The sequence below is a fragment of the Eubalaena glacialis genome, chromosome 1 (genome assembly GCF_028564815.1).
Source record: "Eubalaena glacialis isolate mEubGla1 chromosome 1, mEubGla1.1.hap2.+ XY, whole genome shotgun sequence".
NCBI lineage: Eukaryota > Metazoa > Chordata > Mammalia > Artiodactyla > Balaenidae > Eubalaena > Eubalaena glacialis.
This window is the reverse complement of record NC_083716.1, coordinates 83,880,429-83,899,179: the sequence shown is the minus strand read 5'-3', so window position 1 is coordinate 83,899,179 and position 18,751 is coordinate 83,880,429. Positions and strand designations below refer to the sequence as shown.

Sequence of the window (18,751 nt, the reverse complement as noted above, 5' to 3'; positions counted from 1 at the left end):
TATTGGAGGCAATTTTCCAAGCAAAGAGGTAGTCCTGCAAACCCTGGTTCTCCCACTTAGAGACCTGGCGTAAATGTTCCATCGACAGCAAGGCCAGGGTTCCAGGCTGGGAGCACTCCAAGAGCAAGTTACATATTTATCAGTTAGCTGTTGAGGAACTAGGAATCCCTTAGTTTTTCTAACAAGTAGAAAATATACCAAGAGATTGCTGGTCGAGTACCACCTGAGCGGGTGTGCACCTGAGGACCTTGGGAACAGCATTGCTTGCGAGGAACAATATTGTCAACAGGCCTTGCTGTTACTCTGCAGTAACCGCTGAGTCCAGCTGAGGCAGCTGTCGGCCAGGCCACTAAATGAGGAATGACATGAACTTCCAGGGCCATCCAAATTTGTCTCTCATCAACGAGATAATGAAATATTTATGATTTTCATGTTGTATTACTTGGGAGTGAGTGGGTGGGGCAGAGTAAAGAGAGAGGTGAGTAAATGAAATCACGTTTATGAAGTACTCTGGGCAAATCACCATACTGGGTGCCTTGTATATGTCATCTTATAGGACAGATCTTTGTCACCCTTTCTCTAAATGTATGCTGTTGACAGAAGTAAACTTACCAAGTTCTTCAATCAGTTATTTTCTGTTAATATCTTGTCTGCCAGTAGAAATGAGCAGAATCCATCAAATTAATAATTCCTCTTTTTTTTTCCATTTTGAAGGAATCTTAATATTAAAGTTCCCACAGATGCCTTCTTGGTGATAAAATCTCAAATCTTGTCTTTAACCCATTTTTATTTTCCTTTTTGAAATGTCAAGCTGTATATTAAACACATATGTGAAAAGTGTCAGAAGAGGCAGAATTAATTACCGTACTGGTCCCTTTCCTCTGAGAAGTGTGTAATAAATCTGAAACGTCATTTTATTATCCCGTTTGCTTTTCTTTCTGTTTCTTTTGAAAAATCCACGAAAGTGATACAGAAGAGGAGGAAGATGATACCATCCACATGGGGAATGCCATCATGACATTTTATGCAGCTTTGATTGACCTGTTGGGACGCTGTGCTCCCGAAATGCATGTAAGTGCCGTGGGGTCCAAGAACAAAAATCCTGGCTTATTCCTCTTTGTTAAGACATCCATCACTGGCAAAAACCACAAAAGTATCCAAAACCAGCAATCTTCACGCTCCATTAAAAATAATCGCTGCAGCCTCATTGCTGAACAAGTGTTTGTTTAGTTGGAAATATCTTCTTGGTTACAGAAGTTAGTGATGAGATTTCGTTATGAGTCATTAATACAATAGTCAGTTACTAATATATCTCTAAAACTCATATAAGCCTCCCCACACTTTAAGAAGGAAAGAACTTATTTTTCCTATACAGTGTCCTTTCCTGTTTTAGTGCATGCAGAAAGCACCACTCCTATCAAGGGTTATTTCCTTGCTATATAATATTTAGTCCTTTTGAAGGAGCTGCTACGTGCTGGCCACTGGTTTAAGGGAAAGTGGGGCTGGGAGCAGGTCAGGGGAAAGGAAAGAGCTATGTAGACCCTATTGATTAGTGTTTTCATAAACTTTTTGACCAAAAGGTAATTGAAATTCGTGGAATGATACTTACTTTTACTCTGTAATACATTCTGCTATTTTCTACTTTATTCTAATCTATTCTGTTTTCTTCCATTATATTAATTTTAAAAATGCTAGCCAGGGCCCATAAAATTAGCTTCATGATCTGTTGATGGGAAACAGCCAGAGTCTGAAGCACATTGACCAGTCCTGGGGAAGAAAGCAAATACACTTCTAACTGCTCTGAGCATGAAGCCAAAGTGACTGTTATAACACATCACCTTTCTCCCTACCCTTCGAATCTATGTCTTTTTTGAGGGGGGAGGTAAGGGGAGCGGGGTTTGCTTATTTGTTTTTGTCTCTTTCTCTCACACCCATAGGTTAAAACTTTCTTGCTTTCTGGATGTAATCTTTTGTTGCAAACAGAGAGGAATCGCAGAATGGAGAAATATTAGAATGTTAGAAAACCTGGAGTTTGATTTTTTGTAACGACTTAACTTGCTGTCAGTGAGATTTTCATTATAGTAAATGGGAATAGACTATCAAAAATTTGTGTGCTGGAAGGTCATTGCAGAGAAAAAACTTTATGCCTACAATATTCATTCTTTTCCTGTTAAAGTGGAAGATCAAAGGAACCATGAGAGAAATTATGCTAATAAATAGAAGGTTTTTGTTCTATTATATTAAAGGGAAAAACAACCAAGTGACTTAATAAGGGACTAACCTTGGCACTTCAGAAATTTATTCACCTTCAACAACCATTAATTGAGGACTTCCTAGGTGTCAGAAATTGTGCTTATGTTTCACACTCTGTGGTGAAGGAACAGATGCGTTCCCTGGCATTGGAAGCTTCCAGTCTGTTGCAGAGACGGGCTGAGATCCTTGACTATGTCAGGTCCACGATCTTCATAGATACTTCATTAGCCAGTGAAGGTCTAAAACACCTGTTAGGATCCATGTTCACCATTTTCCCCAACATTATAAACCCATCCTTGGGAGAAATCAGGGTAGAATATAGGTGGATATACAATTACATTTTTATCACAGAACAAAAAAGGCTAAACCAGCCTAAATATTAGTATATGTTCAAAACCTAAAGATAATAATTTTTCCCTTAGTGTTATTGCTCATGTTATGGATAGATATTTATATGTAATTTTGGGGGGTAAGCATTCACAGACTTATCAGTCTTAAAATACTTTAATACCCCAGAGGGGATAAAAACTATTTTTCTAATGGATATACCTGTTGGCCTAGACTGCAGTGTGTGACTCAGTGTATGCTGAAGTCAATGAAAATTGTGTGGCAAGTAAATATCTGTCTGTAAGCCTGAAATAGCACTTTCTGAGAGAGTTTCAACTTTATTATTTATTTTTAATTAAAAAAATTTTTAATTAAAGTATAATTGAGGGCTTCCCTGGTGGCGCAGTGGTTGAGAGTCTGCCTGCCAATGCAGGGGACACGGGTTCGAGCCCTGGTCTGGGAAGATCCCACATGCCGCGGAGCAACTGGGCCCGTGAGCCACAACTACTGAGCCTGCGCGTCTGGAGCCTGTGCTCCGCAACAAGAGAGGCCGCAACAGTGAGAGGCCCGCGCACCGCGATGAAGAGTGGCCCCCGCTTGCCGCAACTAGAGAAAGCCCTCGCACAGAAACAAAGACCCAACACCGACCAAAAAATAAATAAATAAATAAATAAAAATACCCTACAACCAACTTAAAAAAAAAAAAAGTATAATTGATTTACAATATTATATTAGTTTCAGGTGTACAACATAGTAATTCAGTATTGTTATAGGTTATACTCTGTTTAAAGTTATTATAAAATATTGGCTGTATTCCCTGTGCTATACAATATAACCTTGTATCTTATTTATTTATACATAATAGTTTATATCTCTTCATTCCCTACCCCTGTCTTGCCCTTCCCCCCTTCCCTCTCCCCATTGGTATCCACTAATTTGTTTTCTGTAACTGCGGGTCTGTTTCTGTTTTGTTATATTTGTTCATTTGTTTTATCTTTTAGATTCCACATATAAGTGATCATGTACAGTATTTGTATTTCTCTGTCTGACTTATTTCACTAAGGATAATACCCTCCAGGTCTACCCATTTTGTTGCAAATGGCAAAATTTCATACTTTTTTATGGCTGAGTAGTATTCTGTTGTGTGTATGTCTATCTATCTATATCTATATAGATATAGATAGATATAGATATAGATAGACACACACACCACATCTTTATCCATTCTTCTTTTGATGGACACTTAGGGTGCTATATCTAGGCAATTCTGCTATGAACATTTGGGTACATATATGTTTTCGAATTATTGTTTTTGTTTTCTTTGGATATATACCCAGGAGTGGAATTGCTTTATCATAGAGTGGTTCTATTATTAAAGAGGTCTAACTTTATATATATATATATAATTAACAGAAAATTATTTTAGACTTGGATTCCTATTCTTCCAATTTTCTAGATAGAATTAGAACATTGATTTCACAAAGTGATTCTTTGTTCCTTTATTTTTCTGCCTGTAGCTGATTCATGCTGCTAAGGGAGAAGCCATCAGAATCAGGTCTATTTTGAGATCCCTGATTCCACTGGGAGATTTGGTGGGAGTAATCAGCATTGCTTTTCAGATGCCAACGATAGCCAAAGGTAAGGTGAATTTCCATTCTTTGTAATTCAGTTGGACATGGATGGTGTGATGTTTTCAATAAGATCATCAGTAGCCACGGTTTCTTTCCCTGCAGCATAGTTACACTACATAAGTTTCTTTTAAAAAATGAACTACATCTGTATCATTCTTCTAGATTCCACACATATGTTTTAATATACAATATTTGTTTTTCTCTTTCCGACTTCACTCTGTACGACAGACTCTAGATCCATCCACATCTCTACAAATGACCCAATTTCATTCCTTTTTATGGCTGAGTAATATTCCACTGTATATATGTTAAGACATATATGTGAAATCTAGAAAAATGATACAGATGAACCAATTTGCAGGGCAGGAATAGAGATGCAGATGTAGAAAACAGACGTGTGGACATAGAGGGGTGAATTGGGAGATTAGGATTGACATATATACACTACCATGTGTAAAAAAGATGGCTAGTGGGAGCCTGCTGTATAGCACTGGGAGCTCAGCTTGGTGCTCTGTGGTGACCTAGAGCGGTGGGATGGAGGGGTGGTGCGAGGGAGGTCCAAGAGGGAGGGGATATATGTATACATATAGGTGATTCACTTCATCATACAGCAGAAACTAACACAACATTGTAAAGCAACGATACCCCAATTAAAAAAATACATTTTTTATAAAATATTTCCTGCATGCATTGTTTTTAAACAGCTCTGTTTCCAAAGAGATTTTAATTCTTTTTCAGGTGACATTTTAGTTTCCAGAAAAGGGAAATAAGCATCTCAACTGTTTCATCTAATGTCTCTCCTAGAGTTCTTTGGTCCCCTATTCTTCTCTTTCTTGACAGCAACACCTTAATTCACTCTTTTTGATAGTTTTCGTGGTCACTTGCTTATAATGCTTTTTTTCTAAAACAATGGTCATAGGTTTTGACTTAGTGATTTAAAAATTGCCAGTGTGTTGAAAGAAGTGCTCTTTTCAAGACTGAGGAGAACATTTTGGAAAGATTTGTTTCTCCCCATTTTAACTCAACATTTATTGTTCTTCAACAACATGCCATTTTTGGTTTAGAACTGCTTGTGATTAGTTTTCCAATGTTAACTCAAAAGCATGTAAAATAAAGTCAACAGACTCTCCATGTAAATGCCCAGAAGCTGTGATTCCTTACAGCCCTGCTCACGTTGGGTTGGGAGGAGATGGGAGGGCCCAGCTCAGGAAGGATGGAGTGAGGAGCCGATGCTTTACTGTGGAGGTGGTGATAGGGCCCCGGTTCTCCCCCACGCTGAGCCCCTGCACTAGCCCAGATTACAACAGAAATGGCACATGGCCTGGGCCCAAGGCCTAATTCCCTGTTGGTAATTCACTCTCTGCCTCCCATAAAAAAATTTAAGCAGTTACTGAAGGCACCTAAAAGATATGTTAGGTCCCAAATTATACTTTATTCTCCCTTTTTCTGATGGCAGTTTTGCTCTGTTTTCCAGACTTTATTGGATATTGTTACGTATATCATTTTATACAAACTTCTGATTTTAGAACGAAAACATAATTAGATAGGAAGTACACGTGATGACCCTTTTCTTTCATGAATTATGCCCAGAGAAGATTAGCTGTCAATACCTCAAGTCTAGAATGAGGGGACCACTGTGTAATGGCAAGCGGTCTACCCTACTTGCCGGCTGTATTGTTAGGAAGTAAAGTTTCGTGTTTGCTAAACTTACACACCCACATCTTCAGGTCACACAAACAGCCATGATAACTGAATACTCATTCTAAATTTAGGGAAAGCTGGACCTTAAAAATTGTCCCCTAGCTTTTTGTCTTCCCCACTTTAGGCAGTTTCTTTTTCTTGTGTATAAACAGACTCTCCTCACTTACCTTCTTTTCACCTTAATTCTAACTCGCGTTCATTTACTTAACTAAAATATCTTGTCTTTCCCCTACATTCTGAGCCACAAAATTGACACTCTCAGGAAAAAAGGTAAGAATAATACCAGTGACACACAGATTAGGGAATAAAGAAATGCTAGCCTTTACGGTTAAAATCAGGAATAACAAAGAACCAAAAACAAGGACTGTTAGAGTGTCCAGATGTCCCTTTCAGAATTGCCCCAAAAGTCTCAATGTACCTCCTTTTCCTCCAGTTATATGTCTTTACTAGCCTTTAAGATTTTCCAAGTTAGTTTCTTTCCTGTCCTATTTAGTTGGGTTATAGTAACGTTACGACTTTTTTTGTCATAAATATGCAGTATATTGTCTACCTTAGGATTTAAAGGATTTTTTGTGAACTATCACAGTCACACCGAAAGCTAATTTTTAAAACACCATCTACTGGTCATTGTTAAATTGATGCTTTTTTTTTTTTTAACTTCTTTCTTTTTATGGAGAATGTAGACAGAAACTTGTATGTTTTTATTTTGCTGTGGTATGCATTAAATCAACTTTAAAAACTCAAACCATCATTATTTCTTCTTAGGTTTCAATGACAAGTCAGTTGGTTCTTGAAGCATCACCTGCTATTGTTGATAATTCCTATTATATGTTCTGTATTTAGTATGTGGAGTTGGTCTCTAAACATTAGTACCCTGCCCCTCAGTATTAGCTAAGGCCTTTCTCATACATTTTTTTCCTAGGCCATGAGTTTTATTTTTAATTTTTATTTTATATTGGAGTATAGTTGATTTATAATGTTGTGTTAGTTTCAGGTGTACAGCAAAGTGAATCAGTTATACATATACATATATCTATTCTTTTTGAGATTCTTTTTCCAATTAGGTTATTACAGAGTATTGAGTAGAGTTCCCTGTGCTATACAGTAGGTCCTTGTTCATTATCTATTTTATGTATAGTAGTGTGTATATGTCAATCCCAACCTCCTAATTTATCCCTCCCCCCACCACCTCTCCCCTTTGGTAACCATAAGTTTGTTTTCTAAGTCTGTGAGTCTGTTTTCTGTTTTGTAAATAAGTTCATTTGTATCATTTTTTAGATTCCACATATAAGTGATATCATATGATATATGTCTTTGTCTGACTTACTTCACTTAGTATGATCATCTCTAGGCCCATCCATGTTGCTGCAAATGGCATTATTTCATTCTCTTTTATGGCTGACTAATATTCCATTGTATATATGTACCACATCTTTATCCATTACTCTGTTGATGGACATTTAGGTTGCTTCCATGTCTTGGCTATTGTAAATAGTGCTGCAGTGAACACAGGGGTGCATGTATCTTTTCGAATTATGGTTTTCTCTGGATATATGCCCAGGAGGGGGATTGCTGGATCATATGGTAGCTCTATTTTTAGTTTTTTAAGGAACCTCTATACTGTTCTCCATAGTGGCTGCACCAATTTACATTCCCACCAACAGTGTAGCAGGGTTCCCTTTTCTCCACACCTCTCCAACATTTGTTGTTTCTAGACTTTTTGATGAGGGCCATTCTGATGGGTCTCATACATTTTTATTATACTTATCCTAGACCTAGAGGGTAGCCCAAAATGATAATGAAAGAAGGAGGAGTTTAGAAAAATTAAGGGGCAAGTATCTAATCTCAAAAGTAGATATTCTTTTCCTGCAGCTCTTGGTTCAGACAGGTTTGGGCAGATTGTCTGAGGTAGTAATTTTAGGTGGATGAATAATGCAGGCAGCACAGGGTAAAGCCAGTGCAGCTGGCCCTCCTTGTGCCAGTTCATTCTCCAGGAGTCTGAGGGGAGGCAGTTCATCAGCTGTATTGTCCCCAGTGTGTCTGAGGAGATGGAGAACATAAAGCAGCAGCCAATCCGTGAGTCTTCATTCCCAGGCAGCTGGAGTTGTAGCATTCCTTAAAATGAATGCCCACCTGAATGAGTGTTTAAAAAACAGATCTTATTTTAAGATCAGTAAGTTGCTTATCATTTCCTTAGGCACAGCTTTCTGTTAGAAGAATAGAATCCTATAACTATAAATTACCTATAATGTGATTTTTTTTAGGAGAATGGAACTGGAATTTCATGTAGATTTTTAATCAAAAATTAGAGCATGCTGATTTAACCTAAGGATTAAATTACCTCGGGTTGGATTTTAAATCCAATTTTACTTAGTTTAAATCTAACTTTGCCAATGACTAGATGTGCAATTTTGGACAAGTTATTTAACTTCCCTAAAAGTCGGTTTTTATCTTGTGTTAAAGGAAGATAATAATACCACCTTCATAGTGCACGTGTGAAAATTGTATGAAAGTGTGTCTGGAACATTCCTAAGACAATACCTGACAACAGCATAAATGACAAGCATTGTTATTCTTATTATTGTAATTACAGGAAGGAAGGTATTAGGTGTATTAGTTATTATTAATTATAAGAAATGGAAGTGATTTGGTACTAGTCTTCAGTCTAATTTCCTTTAAAGCATTGTTATTTGTTCATTTTCATGATTCAAATATCAAATTCATTCATCGACTGTGAATGAAAACAAAAACATTGTGACTGTGTTCTTTCAGGATGGGTATGGTCATGTATCATCTTTCCCTGGATCCTTCTTTCTCCAACATTGCATCAGTAATAAAGATTCTGTGATAGTATTTGCAGAGTCTTATAGTGTGTGGTCAGCAGCAATGTGGCATAATTATCACATGGTCAAACAGAAAACAAGTTTGTTCTCCAGTATTTTCAATGGGCACATAATTCCCTAATTCTTCATATCAGTGATCCCCTCTATGAATCTACAGAGTTATACTAAGGAATTCGCTCCTCTGTATAGGCATCAAGCATTGACTGTTGATAGAGAAAATAATATGGCTCTCAAATATGTTTTAAATGTTATTAAATGCTATTATGATTAATGAAACATCTTTCATTTGAAAGTCAGACTGGTTCCTGGAGTTTTGTTCATTATTCTGTAATTGTCTAAGCCATAAATATGTAAATGATGTAAATGTACCATGATTATCACATAGGGTACATGAACTTTATTAATGTTTTATTAAGTTTTCAAGAGGTTCTTGTATTGAAAAGAATGCAAACCTTGCTTTACACTTTAGCTTTATGATATTTACTCTCAGTTTTACAGTTTGGATTATGGGTACCATTTTGTTTCCTTCTCGGTATCTGGCATAATGCTATGTCCTAATCATATACACAGTTAACAAATGGATGCCCAAATAACATTTAAATGACCATGGGTTTACATTGCACTGCCATATTGCCTCAGCTAAGTCCCAGCCCTTGCTTGAGGGTAGTAGAGGAACAGGAAACCATTCACCGGATAATTTTATTTAAAACACCAGCAGGCTGGAAAGTAGCCATTTGTAATCTATTTCATTAACAACAATGTGTCACCTTCTCTTTTTTAGATGGGAATGTGGTGGAGCCTGACATGTCTGCGGGGTTTTGCCCAGATCACAAGGCAGCCATGGTTTTGTTCCTTGACAGGGTCTATGGAATTGAGGTTCAAGATTTCCTCCTCCATCTTCTCGAGGTTGGCTTTCTGCCAGATCTGCGGGCTGCTGCTTCTTTAGATACGGTAATGATCTGAGCAAATGACTTCTGCAACTTTTAACTCTTCAATCTCTGCCATATGATATTCTTTCATATATATATTCATTCATTCATTGTCACCAAATGGTTATTGAGTGCCTATTATATTTTTAGGCAAGCATAGGGTAAACAGAAAACAAAATCGTCTATATCCTCAAGGAATTCACTGAATAGTGGAGAAAATGGACAACCTGAAGAGTAAGATAAGAATTCTGATCAGGTGCAATGGAAGACAATAGAAAGTTTATATAACCCTGATTTGGGAGGTCACAGTGGCTCCTGTTCACTTCGAAGTCAACATAAATAATTATGCATCTCAACAAAAGCAGTTAAAGTATTGAGAAGGTTTAGTGGACATTGTTGAGTCATGCCAATTACAGTATCATCCTGGTGTCTTCATTTATTAATGTACATATAGGTTCAAATCTGTCCTGTGAATCCAGTGGCCAGTATTGAGAATCTGCCATTATCAGTGTAAGTGTTCTACTATTTGAAACGTTGTAAAATAAGCTGAAATGCTAAATGTTATTCTAGTAGCTATAATAATACCTCTTTTTATTCTCAATTACATGAGTCTTTTTGATATCAGAGGAAATCAGATCTTGAGTTGTCAATAGTGAAAGCTGTGAGAGGAGAATCACAAAAATGAAACTGAATTTTTTTGTTCTTTTTTGGTTGTGTTCATGTGAAATTCTGAACCTAAGTAGTATAGTTGATAACATGGTAGGACAATCAGCCTTTGGTTATTGATGCTGGTGGACATGAACAGAAATATAATTAATACTCATACATAGAATTCAGAAAGAATTTATGTATTTGAGATCTACTGTGAGAATAAACTCCTTTCTCTTACCTCTCCTAGTAAAGGGAAGCACTCACATTCTTTGATATCATTAGTGTCTTTATCTTTCATCCATCCTACCCTTGATATTTTATTCTATTAAAAAATTTTTTTAAATTTATTTAATTTATGTATTTTTGGCTGCGTTGGGTCTTCGTTGCTGTGCGCGGGCTTTCTCTAGTTGTGGCTAGCGGGGGCGACTCTTCGTTGTGGTGCACGGGCTTCTCATTGTGGTGTCTTCTCTTGTTGCAGAGCACGGGCTATAGGCTCAGGGGCTTCACTAGTTGTGGTGCACAGGCTTAGTTGCTCCATGGAATGTGGGATCTTCCCGGACCAGGCCTCGAACCCATTTTCCCCTGCATTGGCAGGCTGATTCTTAAGCACTGCACCACCAGGGAAGCCCCCAATATTTTATTTTAGAACATGAACCTCTGGGGCTTTTTGAAGAGATAGATATTACTTTTTTATCTATTTATGAGCAATTGAAAATTGATTGTTTTTAGTGATAAAAAAGCATATGAACCACAGGTAAATCTATAACAGAGGAATCCATTTCCGTATTACGTACTTTTGTCATTTTCTAGGTAATGAAAGTACACGTCAACTTGTGGATCCCTTTGAAAGTTGTCTCCTGCCCAACACAAATGACTGTCTCCTCTCCAATTCCTTTCTAGGCTGCTTTGAGTGCTACAGACATGGCCCTGGCCCTCAATCGGTACCTTTGCACGGCCGTGTTGCCTTTGTTAACAAGATGTGCTCCTCTTTTTGCTGGCACTGAGCACCATGCTTCCCTCATTGACTCATTACTTCACACCGTGTACAGACTTTCTAAGGGCTGCTCACTTACCAAAGCTCAACGAGATTCCATAGAAGTGTGTTTACTCTCTATTTGTGGGTAAGTGGGCAATGAAGTCTATACCAAGTTTCTTCTTCTTTAAGAAAGAGAATTTAGTCTCTGGCCCTTGACAGATTGTTTTGAATATTGTCAACAATTTCTGGACCATAAAATTAATTCATTTTATGTGCTGGGGTATGAGTCTTACCAGAGTGCCCTTGCTTCTGATCAAGTTCAGGAGTGTTCCTCCTAGACTCTCTCGGTATCTAGCCATTGGATACAGTGTTGGACCAATGATGCTATTCTGGATGTTGGCGTGTGAGGTGTAGCCGGCCACGTTAGTGTAATATTAATAGATTCTCCCCTTTTCACTGTGTGATGGTTTTAACTCCTCTTCCAGAAGAGAAGAGAAAACAGAGACTTATTAAAGATAAAAAATATATGTAGTATAATATTAAAGTATGATCTATTGTGACAGTGATGAAGACAGACTATTTCCTCCAGCCTGGAAAGCCGCTTCCTATAGATAGAAGTGTTTGAAGGTCTTACTGTGAAAACCAGAAGCATATCTTCTCCTTTTGAGGTTCTGACAGTCAAAGTGACAATTTCTCAGGCCTCTGGCTAGGGTAATGGTTTCTTTCCGATGGACGGGAGCTCTTGGAGGTGAAAGCTTGCAGCCTGCCCAGTACATTGGTTAAGGAAAGGTTTTCACTCATAGTGGAACGAGTGTATGGGTGTAGGAGCCAGATGGGACTGAGGGAGGTTAAAAAAAGGAAAAAAAAAAAAAAAGATTAGTTCATAATCTAATTTTAGTTCCCCGACCCCAAAATTCTGTGAAATGGAATCAAAATATCTATCTCACTGATTTTTTCTAAATATTAAATGAGATGAAGCACTCAGGATGGCCGACACAGTAAATGGTCACTGTGTGTTAGTTTTCTTTCCCTTTCTCCTCTGGCAAAATTTCGGTCTCAGTCTTTTTCTCTTCCTCTTGCTCCTACACTCCCTCCTCTTTTTGCTACCTATCTAGTCACTGAAGACCCTTCCCACTCACTGGAGTGAGGGAAGAAGCATTTACTAAATTAGTAGCAGCAGTGGGGTCTGCAGTTGTGAGTGGTAGGAAGGGAAGGAGCAGAAGAGGAACGTCTCCTGTAGCAAATAAGGGTTGGTCTTCAGATCAGGGAGCTAGAGATGAGTTGGAAATGGAACTTTTTACAGAAGTATGTAACTACTGGTTAATCTTTGGATTAGGAACACCTAAAATTAACATCATCTGAAGAGAGGTGTAGGCACAGTTTCTTGGCGTGTATAATCTAGTCTAGTGAATTATCTACTTAGTTTAGACATTATTAAATGTTCATTATTAAAATTAGCTTTGTTCCACCAGCCAATTGAGACCTTCTATGATGCAGCACTTACTCAGAAGATTAGTATTTGATGTCCCATTATTAAATGAACATGCAAAGATGCCTCTTAAGGTAAGTACAGGAAGTGTTTGTAGTTATTTGATTACTGGGTCCTCTGGCTTTGTTTCCTATTACAATATGTATATCTCTCAGATACATCATGTTTGATCTTTGATGCTGGAAAATTTCTTCCAGTTATTGAAATGGGCATGTAAGTTATAGATATGTGTACCTCAACCTAAAATAAACAAGTAATAAAAGACCAGAGAAATCCTAAGATTGGTTTACTGTAAATCAAGGGAAATAGAAATCAATGGAAAGAAAATGGGCCACAAGAAAAAAGATGAGCCAGGATATTCTTAGGCTGGAAAACATGGTAATAGGCCTGGCCTAAAGTATTAGCAACCTCAAGGCATAAAGAATAGGTTTTAAAAACAACATTTTCTAAGCTGGTACTCAAATGACAGTTTCCAAGTATCATTTCATAAGGATCAAATATAATCTTTATGTATATACAGTTACAGTTTGTCACAGTAAAGTCCCTGACATTTTTGCTTCCCAGCTTTATTGTTCTGTTCGTGAATGATCAAGTCTCATCCTGTCTTATTGACTTGGGAATATTTTCCTGTCATGTAATGTACCAATCCTGGCTCACGATTAAGGTATTAGGTGTGTAACAATGTGTGATCTAGTGGCATGGTCTGTGCATGGAGGTCATTGTCCTGTAGTGGACTTTTTATAGGTGACCACTCTGCTCTGCCACCTGGTAAGCATCATTTCTTCCTCATGGCCACCCGGTGATTGTGCTGTGAAAGGAGGTTTAAGATAAAAATAAGCTGCTATTTTTTTCAGCTGCTCTTACACTAAACACACCTAGATATTTAACAAAAACAATCTTTCTCTACAAAAAGTGATTTTGGTTTAATAAATCTAGAGAAATTGATGAATTATGTAAAGTAAATTATATCCTTGCTGAAAATCCTGTTTTTTTACAGTTTTTATCATTTGCTTGTCATGCAAAATTTTCTTGATACAAATGAGCTGGAAAATACCTGAAAAAAGATACAGTATCACTTTATGTGATAAAACTCTTTTGCATTATAGATACTTGCCTGTTACTCTAAGCAAATTAGATCTCAATATTTCATCATTTGAGATTCCTAAATTGTGTGTGTGTGTGTGTGTGTGTGTGTGTGTGTGTGAGTGATTCGTAACTGTGAGGGGGACCAAACGAGAAGAAATATTTATACAGTAAGAGACCTAGTTAGCTTTAATAAGAGTAACGCTCAATTTATTTTCCTCCTTAGCTATAGGAAAGAGGGTCCAAAAATTTACAGTTTATTCAAAAAATAATTTTATTTTAATTATTATTAATAATAATTTTATTAATTTGGCAAAGAGTTGTGAATATTTTTCGGTTTATATATCCAGAATAAATGATCCAAAGAGCTACCGAATAATTGAAAAATTCCATCCATGTCTTTGAACTTCTAGTTTAGTCCCACAAAATATTTGTAGGTTAAAAACTTAAGAAGCAACATAGACCCTCAGTAAGAAAATAAATTACATCCAAAACCACCAAAGAACTACAGAAAAAGAAATTACGGAAGTAGGGCAGTTTGGGGAGTTTACTTAGAGATGTCCGTTCTGAAGCAAATCGTAAAGTGTAATGATTCAGCGTAGGTAGAGAGGAAGCTCAAATATTCAGAGGTATTGTCCCTTGAGAACGCACATTTTAGGTGCTGTATCCTCTGGGTCACTGTGACATCAATCCCTCTGTTACATGCATGGATCCCAGGGGATAACAAGTCACAAAATTGTAAGTAAATGATAGCAACTAAAGTAGAACTCAGGGGTACACAGATAACCAAACAACCTCCTAAATAATTCTGTTCAAGATAATTTGTGAAATTGGTCATTTGGTCTTCATCCTGTGCTCAGCGTTTAATTTAAGGAGCCATCCTATATAAGATCATAGTATTCTCCAAAAGAATTCATATGGGATTGAGCAGTTCCATATCAGTTGGCCTTATTACATGGCATTAGAATGCCATTTGGGAGGAAATGGAAAATATATACCATGTGTCTTTAGCTCAGTGCTCTTAGAATTGTTTTTCCACCTAGCTGCTGACAAATCATTATGAAAGATGCTGGAAATACTACTGCCTGCCTGGAGGGTGGGGAAACTTTGGAGCTGCCTCAGAAGAAGAACTTCATTTATCAAGAAAGTTGTTCTGGGGCATTTTTGATGCCCTGTCTCAAAAGGTAATTGCGGTTTTATTTGTATGATAAAACAACTGAAAAGCCATAGGATCTTGGTAAGATAGTATTCTTAGCGGAATAGTGGAATGCTGTCTTTGCTCATCAAGACTTGACATAGTTTTATTTTTTCTCTTCATTTCTAACAAATGTTGAGAATGCAATTTATATTAACTTTTCGTAATCATGATGGTAACATGTTCCTTGTGATCATAACATTTTCTGACTTTAAAATGGCTAAGCATTTTAGGAAATTATGCACGTGGGTTGATCAGTTTCTGGTACATTTGGACGTCTTTGGACTCAAACCCTCCCTAGTCAGTCACCTCCCCAATCTTATAAAGCCTGAAGAAATCCTGTCAAATATAAAAATATAAAATATTAAATCTCATAAAATTATAATATTCCAGTGGCCTTACTGACTTTTCCCACTTTGCTGCTATGGAGGTTTAAGTACTCAGTGCTTTATGTATGTGACATTCCCTTATAGTTGCCATATTTATAATGAATAGTTCATATACTTTCAGAAGACTGGAGTGTGTTATTTCAGAGAAAATCGGAACGACATGCTTTGTATGCTTATGCTTAAATTATTAATCAAAATCAGTTTGAATTCCCAAAGAGACATTATCAGATGACTGGAATAGTATAACCAAGAGTTTACTGTATAATAAGGGAAGTTTATCTGTGATTACATTTGGTAGCTACAACTCAGTGGTTTTTCTTGCTGAATTGCCTTGGGTAAACCCGGAGCCCTTTTGAAATAATATGTAGAAGGTATTTTGAGAAGAATTTACAACTTTAATTTAAAATTGAACATTTAAAGTGAGATAACTTTTAAAATGAATAAACAACAATGTCCTACTGTATAGCCCAGGGAACTGTATTCAGTCTCCTGGGATAAAGCAAAATGGAAAAGAATATTTTTTTAAAAAAAGAATGTCTAGATGTGTATAACTGAGTCACTTTGCTGTACAGCAGAGATTAACACAACATTATAAATCAACTACACGTCAATTAAAAATTTTTTAATAATAAATAAAGGAATTATTATTTTTGATTTTTAAAAAATCTACAAATACAAATTTAACTAATTATGTAATTAATATACAAATACCTCTCCCCAGAAATTTTGATGATGCATATCTCCTATAGACTTTCTTTCTCAGTTCAGAATTTTATTTTTCATACCTTTGTAATGCAGTACAGACCAGTTAAAATTTCTTACTCTCTGGAATGTTATACTTTGGGTATTTTTCATGTCTAGTCTTTGTAATGTGGTGCAGCAATAGTCCTCATTGACTGGAACTATGTTTATGTTGTAAAGACACGTTATACATGTAGCATATTCAGGTTCACTTCATTTCCGATATTGGAGAATAAACGTTTAGAGAAGCAAAGATTTTATTCCTTTTATGCAGTACAAAGCTTCAGTCATCTCATCTTATGGGATGTCAGGCTATAGTTTCCATTTTCTAGAGTAAGAATCCTTTGGGGAGCTGAGCCAGCCCGAGGTAATTCAGATTTTCTCTCACAGCATCATGTCAGCCGCAGTGATCCTGTTGACAGCTTTTGCTCAATAGTAATGGAGCATTTATTTTTTGGTCCTCCATCTCTTCCCAGAAATATGAACAAGAACTTTTCAAACTGGCACTGCCTTGCCTGAGTGCAGTTGCGGGAGCTTTGCCTCCAGACCACATGGAGTCAAATTATGTCAGTATGATGGAAAAACAGTCATCAATGGATTCTGAAGGGAACTTTAACCCACAACCTGTTGATACCTCAAAGTATGGACTCTTTCTATTGCAGCAGATTTTTATTGTAAATGATGTGTGAAGTCTGAAATTGAATAAGGTACTAAAGTGAACTTTCTCTCATCCATGCCCCCTTTGAATTGGTATCCTTTTACTAGGGGTCCCTCTACTTGATGAAATGATGGTAGTAATAATAATGGTTATACAAATATCAGAAGTAGATAAGATATACCTTCTAAGAGATATACTCTTAATATCATCAGGATTCTCTGTACATAACCACATGGCAATATCTATAATAATGAGAATCAAGAAAGTATATCAGTTATATTTTTTAGTTGCAATTCTACCCTAAATGTTTATTAATAATTGAAGCCAACTTCTGTGCAGAGTCTTTGATTCAGGGTGCTCCCAGCAGGCAGTGCAAAGCTCTTTCTGTGAGCTATGGGGGATCACTTCATCATCACTACATCTCAGCCAGGCCTAGGGTTAGCAGCTTATGTTCAGCCTCATAAAACACAGCGTGAGAGTGAAGGGAATATCAAATGAGACTATTTCTGGAAAATTTAGCATGGATTGAGAATGCGGTGTGACAACCTTCACCACAGATAAAATATTACTTATCATTAGGAAAGCTCTTCCATGTACCTACTTGCGTAAATTGCCCTACAGATAGGATGTTTGGCTACGTCAGGTGTTCAGAGTCTCAGCGTTTTTATTGTTGTTACTGTCTTTAAGTAGGACCATGGTTTTCCATTTGCAAGGAGGCTGCTCTTCATGCCACATTATCTTACCCATTCCGTGGTGACTCAGCAAGATCAGTATTAGCAAGGTAGTCCCTATCCGCAGCATCTGAATTTGCTTGGGAGTTCAACTTTCACGTCTCTGGGTGGCCCCTCAGCTGGTTTAGCTTCCATAACCAGATCCACATTTCAAGCCAGGTGGTATGCCATTAGTTTGATAATGCCTTAAATTTGCATGTTTGGTATTTGATAACAGTCCTGTGAGAAAAGACTCTACCCCCCCCCCCCACCAGTATTTGGCTTATGTGATTGATCCTTTGTATCTCTTCTAAAGTAAGTAAACCAATATATCACATGTTCACATTCCTACTTAGGTAAGTTTGTGGTTTGTTAACATACAATGTAATCTAGGATTTTAAAATAACATTAGAACAACGTTATGGCTTTGGTGTTGATTAATTAAATCCAATTAATGAATAAGTGTTGGGCATGTATATTAATTTACCTTGGCTAGCCGCTTTGGGGACCTCTTAACAGACTAGGTTTGCAGAGTGATATCAATAATTTTTGCATCTTTGTGATTTTTTTACATATTGTTTTTTAAGTATGTGTATGTCATAAAGTTCAATTACTAACTGATAACATTGCTAGAAAAGAACAGTAAACCATCTCATTATACTAGGTTTTACTTATAATTCTATTCTCAAAGTTAATTGCATTAGTAAGTTATTTTTTCCATTCATAGATATATTTGATAGTCCCAAGTCTTACATTTGCCATCAGACTTGGTCTTCAACTGCATGGACTCCACGTCTGTTCAAGGGATTAAATATTTATTTAAGCATGAAAGAAATCAAGAAGAAATGTTACCAAAATCGTAAAGCATGAATTGGTTAATTACTTTTCCCTATAGTTCATATTAGTAACATCTAGAATTTATATATAGACCATTAACATTTAAAATTATTAACATATCACTAGTTGTATGCAATTAACTTAAAATTAATTTTAGTACATTTAAAAATGGAACAGGTCAGATTTCAGCAGTCTTTTACCCATTTATAGTTGTTGCCTAAGAGACTTAAGTCAAAAGGAGGAATAACTTCAAAGAACGAACGTGGGAGAAAAGTATGTCTTTAAGCTTGTTGAATTTAACTATATCTTCATTCAGGTTTAAAGAAAAAATTGGTGTT

The 18,751-nt window shown here is 36.8% G+C and overlaps 1 protein-coding gene across 1 annotated transcript in view; it reads left to right on the top strand.

Annotated features, from left to right (window-relative positions):
- The window catches only part of RYR2 (ryanodine receptor 2), a 537,153-nt gene that overhangs the window by 338,372 nt on the left and 180,030 nt on the right, over positions 1-18,751 (top strand). The window contains exons 47-53 of the mRNA XM_061190410.1: positions 966-1,071; positions 4,098-4,218; positions 9,537-9,706; positions 11,236-11,456; positions 12,784-12,874; positions 14,927-15,067; positions 16,685-16,848. Coding sequence (XP_061046393.1) covers positions 966-1,071; positions 4,098-4,218; positions 9,537-9,706; positions 11,236-11,456; positions 12,784-12,874; positions 14,927-15,067; positions 16,685-16,848 — 1,014 coding nt within the window. The remainder of the gene's footprint in view (positions 1-965; positions 1,072-4,097; positions 4,219-9,536; positions 9,707-11,235; positions 11,457-12,783; positions 12,875-14,926; positions 15,068-16,684; positions 16,849-18,751) is intronic.